Genomic DNA, 14,176 nt, shown 5'->3' on the forward strand with positions numbered 1-14,176 from the left:
AAGTTAGCTGTGTCTAGCAGCAGCTGTGCTGCAGGTTATTCACTGAGCTCTGTGTGCTACTTCACTCATCAGCCTTCCATACAAAAACTTCTTTCAGAACACTGTGAGGGTAGAATTAGGCTTACCAATTATTAAGGCAGCTTTGTTTCCTGCTAGAGGAATGCTGCCCTGTGAACTTGCTCTCAGTAGCACTGTACAGCTCTAGAAGTAGCCGCCACAAGAGGAAATACAGAAATGTTAACAGAAACAGGACAACAATGGACTGTCCACGTAAATCCCTGTGCTAAGACACTTGATGTTAAAAGGCAAAAAAAACTTGAACTAAAAACAAACTAAATCAAACAAACCCCAAAGCAGCTAGTGTGTTCCTACTTGGCATCTGTTTTACTTTAGTGTCTCTAGTGTTCCATGGTTTTGGTAATTGTGAGGATATTTGGTCACTGGTGCCAGTGAAAGAAGAGGTATGTCCAAGGCAAAGCATGTTTCTAGTATGTTTAGTTTTTTTAATATGGGCAGAACTCATCTGTGAAACTACGGTGGTTCCATGAACAATGCACACAGAGGACACTGCTCTGAAGTGGCATTTTATTTTAAGACATGAGTTGGTAATTCTAGTGCTACTTTTCCCAGTTAAATTTCCTATAAGTTTTTCTAAAAAAAAAAAAAAAAAATTAAGAGCAGCATCTCATTTCTCCAACTTGTACATTGAAAATGTATTTTGAAAACAATATACTTCTATATTCAATCACCCATTTGATCTCATAAAGCTTTTGTCTGACTATCCCAATCCAGGACATCTTTTTAGGCAAAACTTTTGTATACAAGTCATATAAAAAGACCATTTCATACATAAATGCACCCTCTCCAGGAGTTTGAAAAGGCATTTTATCACAAGTTTGACTGAGTTTGAGAGGTCTTTTTCAAGATATTTTCATGGCTTTGTAAATGTGACGTTCACACTGGTCTGTTAATTCCAAGAGACCTACAAGGAAGCAATGCTTAATCGTCACAACCATGGGCCTCAGTCACTTGTTTTTAAGAGCTCTTTTGTCAGCAGAGTCACGTGCCTTTTGTAAAGACAGCTACAAAAAGCTGCTTTTCAGCTACAAAAAGCTGTTCATTGACAAAAGCATGTAGTGGCAGTACTTGTAGCAAGGCCTCACTGGAGGACACCTGAGAGTGGGATGGAAGGGCTGCCTGTGAAGCAGAGACAATCCATTGCATCAGCTTTGAGCCACTAATAACTCAATAATGCAAATTCAAGTTAGGAATAACCTGACTCTACCATATTTAGAGCTATGCTAGCTTGGTGAGTGTTCTGTAGCATTAAGGCTACAGAAGAAAGGAAAGCAAACTGCTTCATCTCAGTAAGACTGGCAAAAATCAAGACTGGAGTGGAGGAATCATTTGAAAGTTCTTATAATTGCAGTGGCTTCTGTTTCTGTTCATGAACTGTCCTGTAATCTCTGACAGCTAGGCCTGCACTGAGCAGGTATGCCATGGCAGCCATGCAGCCCAATAGGCCAGCAGCAATCTCTGCCCCATGCAGGCTGCACCAGAAGCCCTGATAGCCTTTGCTTTGATAAAGCTGCTCTCTCTCTTTGCACACTGATGAATTATAAACGCTCAGCAGAGAATGGAGGAAATAGTACAGAGCAGGCACTGTGCTAACTGCAATCACTACGTACAAGGTGCATTCAATTAGCAGCCATGCTGGGAAGTGCCACGGGACCTGCAGAACACTAACCAAAATTAGAACACAAGGGAAGACCAGGAGACACCCTCCCACGACCATCGCTGCCCTTGCAATGGGCAGCTTCAGTAGGTAGAAACGTTGGTCAAGCTGCTGGGCTCGCTCCCCCTCCGCTCCGCCGAAGCCGCTGTAGGCCCCGCCGTACTGGTAGTAGTAGATGCCCCCCAGGGCGGGGAGGCCGGTGTATCCTCCCGCCGAGCCACAGGACACGGAGCTGCAGACCAGGATCAGGACGGCGAGCAGGACCTCCACCATCTGGCAGAAGGCTGGAGGGGAGGCCGAGGTGAGTCTGCGGCCGCAGAGGAGCGCCCGGGAGGGAGCCGGGCCAGCCGCTGCGCTCCGCAGGACAGAGGGAGCGGCTCCCGCCGGCCGCGCTCACCCCGGCCTGTGTGCAGGTACAGGCAGTGGCGGCGCTCCAGCGACCCCGGCACGGTGCGGCTTCCCCGCGGCCCCTCTGCCTCTGGTGCGGGTATGGCGCTAAGGAGAGATGATGGCAGGGATGGCAGTGACCCGTCCAGGCCCCTCGCCGCCGCCAGTCCGGTCCGCCCAGCCCCGGTGGCGACCCGGAGCCCTCGCGGCCTCCCGCCCGCTGCCCTCACCGCCCGCTGCCCGCCGCTGCCCTCACCGCCTGCCCGCCCCGGCACGTTCCCCCCGCGCGGCACGGGGGCAGCCCCGCTCCGCCATGGCCCGGCGCGGCCCCGCTCCGCCGGCGCTGGGGCCGGGGGGCCGGGCCGGGCCGCCCCGGGGTACCGCTGGCGCGGTGAACTCCGTCTCGTCCTCTCGCCTCCGCCCCGCCGGCACTTCTCTAAAGTGGTGGAAGCTCCGACCGGGCTAGGCCCTGCCCCGTCTGAAGGTGCTCAGCTCCCCGGCGCAGGTGCGCGGTCTTCCGGCACCTGCGCACGATTCACCAGCTGCTGGCTGTGTGTGCCCGCTCCCCTTCGCTTCCACGGACACGGTCCCCGCAGCCCCTTGTGGCGATAACGTCTCGAGGTTTCTCACCTGCCACAGAACATGCTTGTTAGAGCCCACTGGAAACTGACTAAATTTATCTAACTAAATTTTCACAATTGTACAAGTTCTGCCTTTTCCTGTGCTGTGAGTTTTGGTGAGTGTTCTTAATTCATTTTTTCTGCCGCCTCGTGCCTCTGTAAACTTCATCCGTGCCTCTCTGCTCCTTATGCAAACCCCACTCCCAGCTTCTCTGGGCCTGCCCTAACTCCCCTAAACCCATCCTGTGAAGCAGTGATTGCACCTCTATGCAGCACTCAAGACACAAGTGCACTGGCAGTTTACATCAGCAGAACAACTGTCTGTCTTGTCCTGGCAATGCGCAGCATTTTGTTGCTTCTCCAGCTGCCCCAGCACAGAGCCAGTGTCTCCAGATACAGTCACTAACACCGTGGGATCTGTCCTGCAGTGCAGCTGTGAGGTTCCAGTTCAGCCCTTGGCAGACCATGTTCAGGTAATTTTCTTTAGATATGTTACCTTATATTTAGCCATACAGAACAAAATAGACCCCTTTTGTGTCTTTTTGCCGGAGAGCACTTCAGAATATGTGATGGGACCTTTTTACTGACAATAATGTCCTGCTGCCCTCCGTCTGTCCTCCCATCCTGGTAGACCCCTTAGCACAGCAGCCATCACCTTCCAGCAGAGGAGGTGATGAATTATTCCTGTGGTTATTGGCAGTGGCTGGAGCGAAGGCAAGTCAGGATCTCACCCATTTACAAGTGTCAGCATTTCTCAGGACTGGTAAGGGCAGAGCAGATTCAGGAAAGGGAGAAAAGTAAGGACAGCAGGACAATTTGAAAATACAGAAAACTCCACATTCAGAGCAAATGCTTTTATTCAAGAGTTTGACCAAACACTGTCTGTAAAAGCTCTTTGCTTTTACAGCAAAAAAAATTGCAAAGAAATACTTTCATTACCTTTAGGAAACCAGTTACACTGTAAGGTCTCAGACACAGTACCTGAATATGTGCCCTGAGAGGCACACATTCCAAATTTGTCTCTAAAATGCAGAAATGCATTTCCTCCATCTGCAAGACTGGTGGCAACAGACTGTTTCACCCTTCTGTCTCTACAGGAGCAACAGCAATAACCCTATAGACTTATATGGTGAAAAGGCAAAAAACTGCACCTCAGCACTGTGGGAAAACACTCTCCTCAACACTTCACCTGATTCCACAAAGGTCTGGAGATCTGAAAATGCATCTTAGAATTTACTTAGGTTGAGGTAAGAGAGAAGGAAAACAAAAGAACCATTGTTTCAAAGCCCGGGTCAGATAGAGGGGACAGAAATTGTGTGCAAAGTTAGAAAATGGAGAATCCATAGGGAGCTTAGGACGAGCAGTCTGGAGATAGTGCAGGTGCTCAGCAGTGAGGCTGTTGCACACAACCTTTCATCAGCATATGTTGCATCACTCATGTTGACGTGCCAGAAAGCAGGCCTCCTTGATGGATGGGTTTAAAAATTTTAGCAACCCTTTGTGAACTTTCAGGGTCATGCACAGTGCCATTTTTCTTAGTAGACCTTTTGACTGAAAGGGACATGAAGAACTAAGCTGAATAGTCATGAGTCACAAGAAGGGATGAAACAAGTGTTTCTTACGCAGAGTGTTGCTGCTGGTCATCCAACAAACTGAGATAAAGCTTTCTTTGGATTTGTCTGTGATTTACTTGTTCAAAGACAGAGACAGGAAGTATTGGTCTGTTGGAGACGCGTTCAGTGTTTTACTAGAGTGTTTGCTGCTAAAAAGTGAAGTACGAGCTTAAGATACCACAGAAGTGAGTCAATCTTATTTAATTTCTGTTGCTATAATGAGAAATCTTAAAAATACTTTGTGTCACTTCACTCCTGCTCAAAGTACTGTAGCTGAACTTGGTCAGCATCATCTTCTGGGTTCCTGTTTTCACTGCAACAAATACCAGTCAGCAGAACAGAGCAATAGGAAGTTGAGGATGCCAGTATTAATCTTCTCCACTGTTTAGGCTTCTCTTTATAATTATTTATTATATTATTTTTGGCTTCCTTGTTTCTGGCTACTTCTGGTATCATTGCTGTGCTAAGGGAGGGAATGATGTCGTTTGGCTTGCCATGGACCAAGAGCTCTGACCTGGTTCATTGCCCTCCCTGGGAACTTGGAGGGTAAAGTGGTAGGAGCAAGTAATGAACTGCCTTGTATGTCTCCAGTTTGAGGCAGCTGGGAGCTGCAGCACAATCACTGCTGAACACCACAACCAGATTTATTGACTGTCCCACATAAATAAATAATCACAGGGACAATGAGTGCAGCATGATGACGATAGAGCAGTACTGTAGAAAAGAACTGGAGGTTACTGTGAATGACAAACTGAACTCAAGTCCACAATGTCATCCTGTTGCGAAAAAACTAACATTTCTAGGGTGTATGAACAGGAATGTCACATGTAGGACGTGTGAAGAAATTCTTCTGCCCCCACTTCAGACTGGCTTGGCCCCAGTCTTGCACACTGTGTTTCCAGAGGCAAGTGGATCAGCTGGAGGGGATTCAGAAGAAAGCAAAAGAAATATCTAGAAATACAACCTCTGAGAAAAAGATTGATCACAGACATCTCATTTCAAATAACAAGCATCTCTTAACAGCTGCAAGCTTGTTAATAGAGAGGTGTCTAGACAACTTGCAAACTTGTAAAAAACTCTTGTCAAGAGCAGGGAAATATTTTGTTCACTCTGTTTGCTGTTGGCATGGTCAGAAAACAGAGAGCTTAGCTTGAAGCAAAAGGGATTTATTTTAGGCACCCTCAACGTTTCTCACACACACTCCAACTCCACCATTTTATAAGGAGATGAACAGTTATTGCAGGAGTGGATGAGTCAGAAGATGGTAGGTTTCCATCACTGGGGCTGTAATTCAGTCATGAGAAGGCTGGCCTGTCTGTGTTCTTGTGAGAAGGAAGTGCTGGTGCTGCCCACAGCACTCACTATAACTGCACAGTGTCATCTCACCCCACAAAGCCACTGTGCCCCTTTCCGCACCACCCCCATTAGCTGGTCACTGTCCCAGTGGCTGCAAGGCCATTGGAGGACAGCTGCTATGACATATCATGCAACAGCTCAAGTCTCTGAAGTCGTAAGTCAAACACAGGATATGCACTTACCTGGATAATATTTACCTGGATGTAAACAGACACAAGTCTGGACAAGATGGTTTTTTTCACTGTGCCTGCACTCAGGAGCCAGTAACACTCACACTTTGTGGAACATTCTTCTCAGCATCTGTAACAGGAATTGCAAGTCTTTCATCGTGGCTGATGGGCCTGTAGCTCACTGATGCTTCCAACTCCCCGCAAACCTGGAGTGCACTCTGTGTCTGTCAATGTGCTGGCTATGGACTCAGTGCCCAGGCTGAGCAAGCAAAGGCTCCTGTACCTGCTGGACTCTGTACCCTCCCAGCACCACAGTGGTCAGAGGCTGGGTAGTGCAGTCTACTGCTGAAAGGAGTAGACATAAATTGCTGGAAATTAAAGCAAAAAAAAATTTTTTGGGGGGGTAGGTAACAAGTGAAGTGATTTGTTACCGACCCTGGTGGATTTTTATGCAGAGTACTAGTTGGCTGTCTGTCCCTGCACCTCCCAGTGCACCCTGAATTGGCAAAACTGTCCTTGTGTATGACCTACCTGCAGTCTGACAGAGACAGGTTTGTCAGTGCAGCAGTGCTTGAGCCTGTGCTCTCCTCAAGCAGCTGTTTGTCAGTCCCACTTTGTGTCTGCAGCTCAGTCTGGAAGCTGAATTGCTTGGTCTTAATGGCTTCACCTCTGCTCACAGAAATGGGACTCTGGGAGCCTTGGTACCAGAGAAAGGCAGTGCCATAAAAAATGCTGAAGTTATCACTAGTTTCTCCTTCCAGTGGGAAGAGATAAAAATCAATTGCTCAAGGTACACAAGAAAGAGGCAGCTGAAGAGGTATGCTCAAGATACCTGTGATGTTGACCTGCTGGAACAGAGAAGCAAACTACAGAGGGTGGAGGCAAGTGAGTGGGGTGAGGTGTTAGTGGGGAGCATAGGGGCCTGACAGTGCAGAGAGATGGCAGCCTTGCTGGCAGAAATGCATCCTGCAGGGTATGGCTGCCTCTTTCACCGCACCATAGAAGGATGGCTTGGCCATATTTCTAGAACACTAATTGCTGAGTTGTGTGTTCATGCTTTTGTCCTGTGAAACACTGCACAACAAGGGGTGGGAGGATAGGGGCTGCATACCCCATGTGAAAGTGTCTGGAGGAGGACTGGGGTCATTCAGTGAGAGGAGAAGGGCATTGTAATAGCAGGAGAGACCCACAGATGCCGTTGTACACGTCTGTCCTCACCCTGCTTCTCACCAGGTTCTCAACATTATGTAACCGAGCCTCCTATGTCTCCAGAGCCACATTTTTCCCCACCTTGGCAACAGACTTCGACTGTGGCCTTCCCTGAACCCCACTGCTGTGTGCAGTATGACGGGTAGGGCTCCAGTTGCGTCACTTTGGGGACTGTTGCTAGGCAGAACATACAGCATCGTCCTTGAGGCCTCCCAATGCCATGTTTAACCCTGCCAGGGCTGCAGCATGACAAGACATGGGGCTAGCTGAGGGAAGTGAGAAAATAACCCATAGGTGCTTGGAGAGGGCCTGCATAAACTTCCAAAGGTTACTCATGTCAGGTTTCAGTCAAAAGAAGAGAGAAATTTTGCAGCCCTCAGCAGAAGACAGTCCAAACAGCTTCAATACAAGATGTTGCTCTGTGAAAGGGTTTTGAAAGGTGCTATTCCTTGTCCAAAGGCCTTGGGGCTAGTTGGAATGAGAAGTCTGCCCTCCAGTCTGGGCCTAAGGATCCCGGCTAGACCTGCTGAGCACACTCCACCGCCTTCCAACCTGTCTCCAGCCTGAATCCTTGGCCCTCGTGGCCTCAGAAGTGCCCATTGCAATAGTGTGGTCAACACAGGTCGTGGCTCCCCAGCAGTGTCAGCCCAGCTACAGCAGTGAGGGAAGGGGCTACTCATGTCACCTGGGGAGCTGCAGCCTTTCTGATGGTTGTGTAGTGAGCATGGGTTGAATGCAAGGTCCTTTGTCCTCCAACTCCAGCGCAGGTATAAACAGGTAAAATTCACAGTGACCACTGGCCTCTGCACTGAAGGCATCAGCAGTGTGTTTGCTCGAAGGTTGGCAAGTCCCTCTTGTCCCTGAGCAACTCTTCAGTCTCTGGCCATTTGCTGCCATGGCAATACCCTTGAAAGGTAAGGAAGAGTGCAGATGTCTCTCATTTATCCTAGCCATGGAGGAATTGAGGCAGGAAGTCATAGGTTCACATCACTTAGCAAAAGTGGCCTTCTGGGAATGGTATCATCTGTGGTTTGCAATACCATCAAAGAGGGAAGAATTGCCTAATTTCTGCTGGCTGCCAGAATTATGAGTTTACTTGGGTCTTGCAGCAACCAAAAAAAAAAAAGAAAAAAAACAAACCAAAAAAAAAAAAAAAAAAAAAAAAAAAAAAAAAAAAAAAGGAAAAAACCTCCAAACCAATGACAACTTGAGCTCCTGGTGCCTCCAAAGCACTGGCTAGGGAAATGCTTTCTTCCCTTTAGTTTATTGAGGAAGATACCTTCCAATTGTAATCAATTGTAATGAAGCCACAAACTGGTGTTTGTCAGCTGGTGCGCTGGGATCCCAGAAACTCTTAGGTCAGGACAGACTGATGGTGTCCTCAAGCTTTACGGTCCATCAATCCACTCTCAGTGAATTACAAGGTGCTAGTGCTGGAATACCCGGACTCTGCAGATTTGCCCCCAGCAGTGTTTGCAGACTGAGGAAAGTGGTGACAAAGGATGGCAGCCTAGGCATGCCAGGAAGCCAAGCTGTGTCCTTAGGCTGCCTCCAGAAAGAGTTAATGCAGAGCCATGTTCCAGGTGTTTGAAGTGACTACAATTGCAAAGGGGAGGAGAGGTCATTTTTGGGTGGAGAGAGCAGCCCTCTCTGTGGGCCAATGGCTAAATGATTCAGTCTCAACGCCCAGTTTTGGGGATTATTTCATGGGCAAAAATTCACAGGACTTTCCTCTCAAGGGGATTTGTCCTGGATGAAAACTAGGGACTGGACCCCCAGGCTTGTTGGTGTCTTCCTGTCTGTGCTGTAGAAGGTAAGGTGCTGTGTTTTGGTGCCTTGTTTCTTTCAGGTGGGTAGTGGGGAGTTCTTCCCAGGCTGCCTACACTGAAGGTATCTATTGTGCCTGTGTCTACAGCTCCCCTTTTTAGAAGAGCCATATTTCAGGGTGGTGTAAGGGCTCTGCTAGGATAGACTGTGTATTTGGGACACAGCCCAACTGTTGAATTGAGATACGTGGCTCATTTCTAGACTCAGTTTTTTGTGCAGCCCCGCTGGATATTTCTTCAGCTGACTTTCTTCTGGTGGAAAGGAAATGCAGAAGGTTTCAGCAGAAAAGCTGAAGTCTTGCTTTGTGACCCTGTTAGATCAGCCTGGGTTGTTATAAATGGCCTAATAATGCATTGCTGGTAGAGTAACTGCAGCAGCATGGGGCATCTCTAGGTGCAAACTTCACTGAAACCGTGAGAAATTTGTTCAGATAGCAAATCCTGTCTGAACCAAGTAACACTACAGCCCTCCTGGCTCAGTCTCTGCATCAAGGAAGGGGAAGCTGTGCTCTATCTGCGAGTGTGGGGCTATGCAACTACCATCAGGAAAGGGCCACTGTTTACTGACTTGCTTTTCAGTGGAGCAGAGAAATAGGACAGAATAGGAAGCATAAGCAGTTTGTGGCAGGATTACAAGGGAGTGTGCCAGTATTAGGAAGAACAGACTGTGGCTCAGGAGGTCTGCCTCTTCTGTGGCCCATCCCTGAGCTGCAGGTGGAAATCCCTGAGTCATCATCAGTTTGTAAGTTAGGCTTTTTCTGCCTGATCTAGCTTGTGTTCTGGGTATAACATGCTGGGATGTGTAAGTTGCTTTTGTGTCCATTTTTGGGCCTTGGAGGCAGCTGTTCTTCTGCTGTGCCTTGCTTTTTACTCAGGTTGAACTACAGACTCTTTGGGGCACTGCCTCCTGGATTTCCCTCTTGGCCATACCAGTCTTGCTCCATTTCCTAAGCATTGCCTTTTGCTCTAGGCTCTCTGGGCTGGGCTGTTCTCTGCTGACAGAAGTAAGTGTCTAACCTCTATCCTGCCACTGCCCAGTGCATCCTGATAACATTGAAGAAGAACTACCTTCTTGGCATCTGATATTTGATTTGTAGTGCTGCATTTCTGTCTGTAGACTGGAGGATCATACTGCATATGAACACACATAGTGGGCCAGCCCTTGTGTTTGCAGGCTGAGGTGTACAAGTTGATAGCTGGGGGGAGAAAGTGGGTGACCTGGTCCTTCTGTCAGTGGACTATTGAATCTGCAGTCATGCAGTGACTACAACATGCTGCTAATTCTTGGCTTCTGGCTTTAGCGGGGCTTTTTCCTCCTCAGTGCAGGAGGCCCATGCTAGGCACAGGTGCAGCTAACACACAGAAGTGCCTTAATCTTTCCCACTGTATTGCTCTCTCACCTATGCATGGGGTTTCACTACATCCTGGCACCAAATAGGGCCCTACTTGCTGCTGCTGCTTTGTCCATAGGCAGTAAGTAGTGTCTACAGCTTTTGGAAGTTTTACTTATGGGCTGCATCCCCAAATGCATCTCCAGACAATATTCCTTGTTTGACACGTGTTAACTAAACCCAGGAAATTCACTTTGCACTGACAGCTCTCAGGATGGACTCGTACCTGATCCGAGTGAATGGCCACGGAGATCATGCCCCTGTGCTAGATGTTCATCTCAAGAACACTGGGAACACCATATCACCAGGGAAGGTGAAGGGTCGGAAGCCAAGATGGGCTGTCAGGGCTTCTGAAATGTCAAAGAAGACTTTCAATCCCATCCGAGCCATTGTAGACAGCATGAAGGTGGAACCCAACCCAAAGAAAGCCATGATCTCCTTATCCTTAGGTGAGCATAGTCCTGTGGCTGAAGCCTTCAGGTATTTGGATCAACTGTGTGGCTGACAGATGACAGGGCTCTCAAGCACAAAGTTTGTGTGAACACCAAGGGATAGGTCAGACAACCACACAGCTCTGTGCCTGTCACAGATCAGCGAGAACTTTACTGTTTTTTCGATCTTTGAAAAGGAGACCCGACGGTCTTTGGAAACCTTCCCACAAATGATGAGGTCACACGGGCTGTGAAGGAGGTTTTGGACTCAGGACAGTACAATGGTTATGCTCCATCTGTTGGTAAGTTGACAACACTCATCCTGTGAGAGTTGGATGAAGTCATATGCCAGGTCCTATCCCCCAGCAGGTATATGGAGCCCACAGACCTCTTTCCATTAGCACCCTACAGCTGTCCTCACCAACAGTCACATGAACACACAGGTATGTGTATCCCCCAGATACACCTGTGTGCTTTCTCCTGTGTGGGTTGTTTCGGGCCTGGAGATCCTGCAGAAGCTGTTTGCTGCCCCAGCCACTGGGGCAGACAGGATATCAAGAACCTAGAAGAGCTTGGGTACTGTGTGTCCCTGCCATGGGTTATAGCCAAGCTCCTTTCTGATCTGCCTTAACCAGGAGTTCTCTTGGGCTCCCTGACTTCACTGACACCATGAGCCTTGTTTGAAGTTAGTGCCAAAAGCATGTACAGAGCATAGATCTGGCATAGAGTGGCATCACTAAACAATGAAAGCCTCTGGCTCAGAAAACTCTCTGGCTACCTTCCACTCTGCTCCTGTCAGTTCTGTCCCTGGGACATACTGGGGTCTGAGTTTGCCTCCCTGCCCAAGGTTTGTACCCTGCTCTTGGCCGTCCTGGCCCAGCCTTGGGGCTGCATGGTGCTTGGCCTGAGGTAGGACAGTCTCTGCCACCAAATGGCCTTTCCCCAGCTGGGCAGCAGCTGTGAGCCTTGTACTGGTAAGAAGAAAAAAACAGTACTGGTAACAAGAAGGAAAGAATCTGTAAAAACCTCCTTTCCATGTCTGACTCATCTTTCCTCAGGCTACCATTCCTGCCGGGAAGCTGTGGCTGCATACTACAACTGCCCGGAGGCACCACTGAAGGCCCAGGTACTGGTGCCCAGCCAAGGCACTCCCACTGCAGTGCAGACAGGGTGCTGCTGCCTGCAGACCATGGGGCATGGGGGCCCTACCCCAGCTCTCCCTGCCTGCCCAGTTATGGGACTAAAGGCTAGTCAAATCACCTTGTCCCAAGGTGGCCTCCTGCTGCTCTCATCCCTTCTTGGAGCCCTTCACCTCCACCCTCCCCAGGAGGAGATTTTTCTTTTCACCAGCTGAAGTTTCCCTGCTTTCAGTCAGCCTTGGCACTGTCTTTTTTGGCTGAGAAACTTTCCCTGGCAGAGCTGAGCCTGGATGTTATGTCACTCCTGTGTGTCTGGAGTACTTGAGAGTGGTTGTGCTTCCCACTGACCTCTCTGTGCTCTTTGCAGGATGTCATCTTAACAAGTGGCTGCAGCCAGGCCATAGAGCTTGCCTTGGCAGTGCTGGCCAACCCAGGCCAGAACATTCTGGTGCCACGGCCTGGCTTCTCCCTCTACAAGACTCTGGCATTGTCTTTGGGGATAGAGGTCAAACTCTATAATCTCTTGGTAAGTAGTGGCAGGCCTGGAAGGGGCAGCCCTGACATTTCTCCTCTCAGAAATACCCTGGCTCTGCCTGGGAAGTGGCAGAGTAACCCTAGGTGCCCTGGCACACCTGACCTTGTGTGGCAAGGGAAGGTGACATGAGTCACCTGGGTGCCCTGGCACAACTGACCTTGTGTGGCAAGTCCAGTTCCTCAGCTTTTACTTCCCTTTCTCTTCACTTCACTAGCCAGAGAAGGCCTGGGAAATTGATTTGGAGCACTTGGAGTCTTTGGTGGATGAGAAAACAGCTTGCCTCATTGTGAACAACCCATCAAACCCCTGTGGCTCTGTGTTCAGCAAGAGCCACCTCCAGGAGATCCTGGCAGGTGAGCCTGCCTGTGTGTTTCTGGGGCCTGGGGCATGGTTGCAGTCTCGTGTCTGCCCCCATTGCTTGTGTCTCAATCACTGCAGCACCATGGCCAAAGGCTTTGCTTCTGACTGACTCCACCTCAGGAATGAGGGCTTGCTCAGTGTGGAGGTGCTGTCTTATCTAGGCAAGAACATGCAGACCATGTGTCTTCCTCAAGAGCTCTGTGTGACTTGGACTGCTCATTTCTCCCCTCTGGCTCTGCACTGGGAATGTTCACAGGAGCCCTGTGCTTCCTTGTCCTGACAGGGAGGGCTGTGCTGCCAATCCCCACCAACTGGAGCACAACTAGGCTCAGTCAGGGCAGGGATCTCCATGGTCAGGCTCTCCAAATGAACAGTCTGTAGGAGGAAGATAGGGACCCTGTGTCCTGAGACAGAGCTTCCCTCAGAGCTCTGCCAGGCTTTGCAGCAAAGGGCAAGTCTGTTCCCATGGAGGATGCAGGTGGCCAGGCTGAATGCCCTCTCTTCCACAGTGGCATCAAGACAGTGTGTGCCCATCCTGGCTGATGAGATCTACGGAGACATGGTGAGCATACCCTGCAGTCCTTTCCACTCGCAATGCTGCCTGTCCCTTTTGATGTACTAATCCTTGGCCTTGGCAGCCAGGTCTCTAGAGGTGAGGGACAGCTCCACTTCCCTGAGCCTGGGTCCATGCCTGGAGCTCCCAGTCCTTTGGGGCACAGTCTTAGGGGAACCTCTCATGTCCAGCTCCCTTCCACTTCCCGAACAGCTTGCTTTTATGCCTGTGCACTTACCATGTTCATACTTTGAAGCTGTGAGTTTTCACCATTGGTTTCCCATCGCTTCCCTGCATCCCTTCTTGCTAAGCCTCATGCTCACACCCATGCTCACAGTAGGAGGCAGGGACAGCCCTAACACAGTCTCTGGTCATAGGTATTCGCTGACTGCAAGTATGAACCCATTGCAACTCTCAGCACCAATGTGCCAGTCTTGTCCTGCGGTGGCTTGGCAAAGCGATGGCTAGTCCCTGGCTGGCGGATGGGCTGGATCCTAATTCATGACAGGAGAGACATCTTTGGTAATGAGGTGAGAACCAATGTGCTGCTGTCATGGCAACAGACTTGCAGAGTCTTCAGTATGTGGATCACCAGGTCTTTAACTGATACAGGCAGGTACTGCTCTTTTGCTCTCATGTAGGTGTCACCCAATCGTGCTTACCTGCTTTTCTGCCCCCCTTTCATGTCCCTTCCTTACTCCATCTGCTCCCAGACATGGTCTTCTACCCACATCTACACTGTAACTCACTCCGTCTCTGCTGCTCATTGATATATGCCTTGTCCTTTTTCTGTGCTTCTAACTTCTCAGAGAGCTCCAGTGTGCACTGAAAGTATTGCATGGCTTATCAGG

The 14,176-nt window shown here is 49.4% G+C and overlaps 2 protein-coding genes across 6 annotated transcripts in view; one reads left to right on the plus strand and one right to left on the minus strand.

Annotated features, from left to right (window-relative positions):
• Positions 1–14,176, plus strand: part of TAT (tyrosine aminotransferase) — a 36,251-nt gene that overhangs the window by 4,244 nt on the left and 17,831 nt on the right. The window contains exons 1-8 of one of the 5 annotated variants that reach the window (XM_071440944.1): positions 2,748–3,989; positions 10,514–10,756; positions 10,936–11,040; positions 11,797–11,864; positions 12,245–12,403; positions 12,627–12,765; positions 13,282–13,334; positions 13,703–13,855. In XM_071440944.1, the coding sequence (XP_071297045.1) occupies positions 10,522–10,756; positions 10,936–11,040; positions 11,797–11,864; positions 12,245–12,403; positions 12,627–12,765; positions 13,282–13,334; positions 13,703–13,855 (912 nt within the window). In that variant the 5' untranslated portion in view covers positions 2,748–3,989; positions 10,514–10,521. Of the gene's footprint in view, positions 1–2,747; positions 3,990–10,513; positions 10,757–10,935; positions 11,041–11,796; positions 11,865–12,244; positions 12,404–12,626; positions 12,766–13,281; positions 13,335–13,702; positions 13,856–14,176 lie in introns of those variants that run through there. The other 4 variants (XM_071440940.1, XM_071440941.1, XM_071440942.1 and 1 more) reach the window with 4 other exon arrangements.
• On the minus strand, positions 568–2,734 carry MARVELD3 (MARVEL domain containing 3). The gene is made up of 3 exons (XM_071440962.1): positions 2,379–2,734; positions 2,133–2,230; positions 568–2,019 (listed from the first exon to the last, which is right to left on the minus strand). Exons 1-3 carry the CDS (start codon positions 2,435–2,437, stop codon positions 1,418–1,420), a joined length of 759 nt encoding a protein of 252 aa, XP_071297063.1. The 5' UTR covers positions 2,438–2,734; the 3' UTR covers positions 568–1,417.

Source organism: Agelaius tricolor, unplaced genomic scaffold (assembly GCF_023055355.1).
Source record: "Agelaius tricolor isolate 1412-34295 unplaced genomic scaffold, bAgeTri1.0.p SCAF_15, whole genome shotgun sequence".
NCBI lineage: Eukaryota > Metazoa > Chordata > Aves > Passeriformes > Icteridae > Agelaius > Agelaius tricolor.

Excerpts from the sequence above, each read along its gene's own strand:
- MARVELD3 (XM_071440962.1), bottom strand. The coding sequence starts at position 2,437 with ATGGCGGAGCGGGGCTGCCCCCGTGCCGCGCGGGGGGAACGTGCCGGG. Across the intron at positions 2,231-2,378 it reads CGTGCCGGGGCGGGCAGGCG|CGCCATACCCGCACCAGAGG; the intron begins GTGAGGGCAGCG and ends ATCTCTCCTTAG. Across the intron at positions 2,020-2,132 it reads GTACCTGCACACAGGCCGGG|CCTTCTGCCAGATGGTGGAG; the intron begins GTGAGCGCGGCC and ends CCTCCCCTCCAG.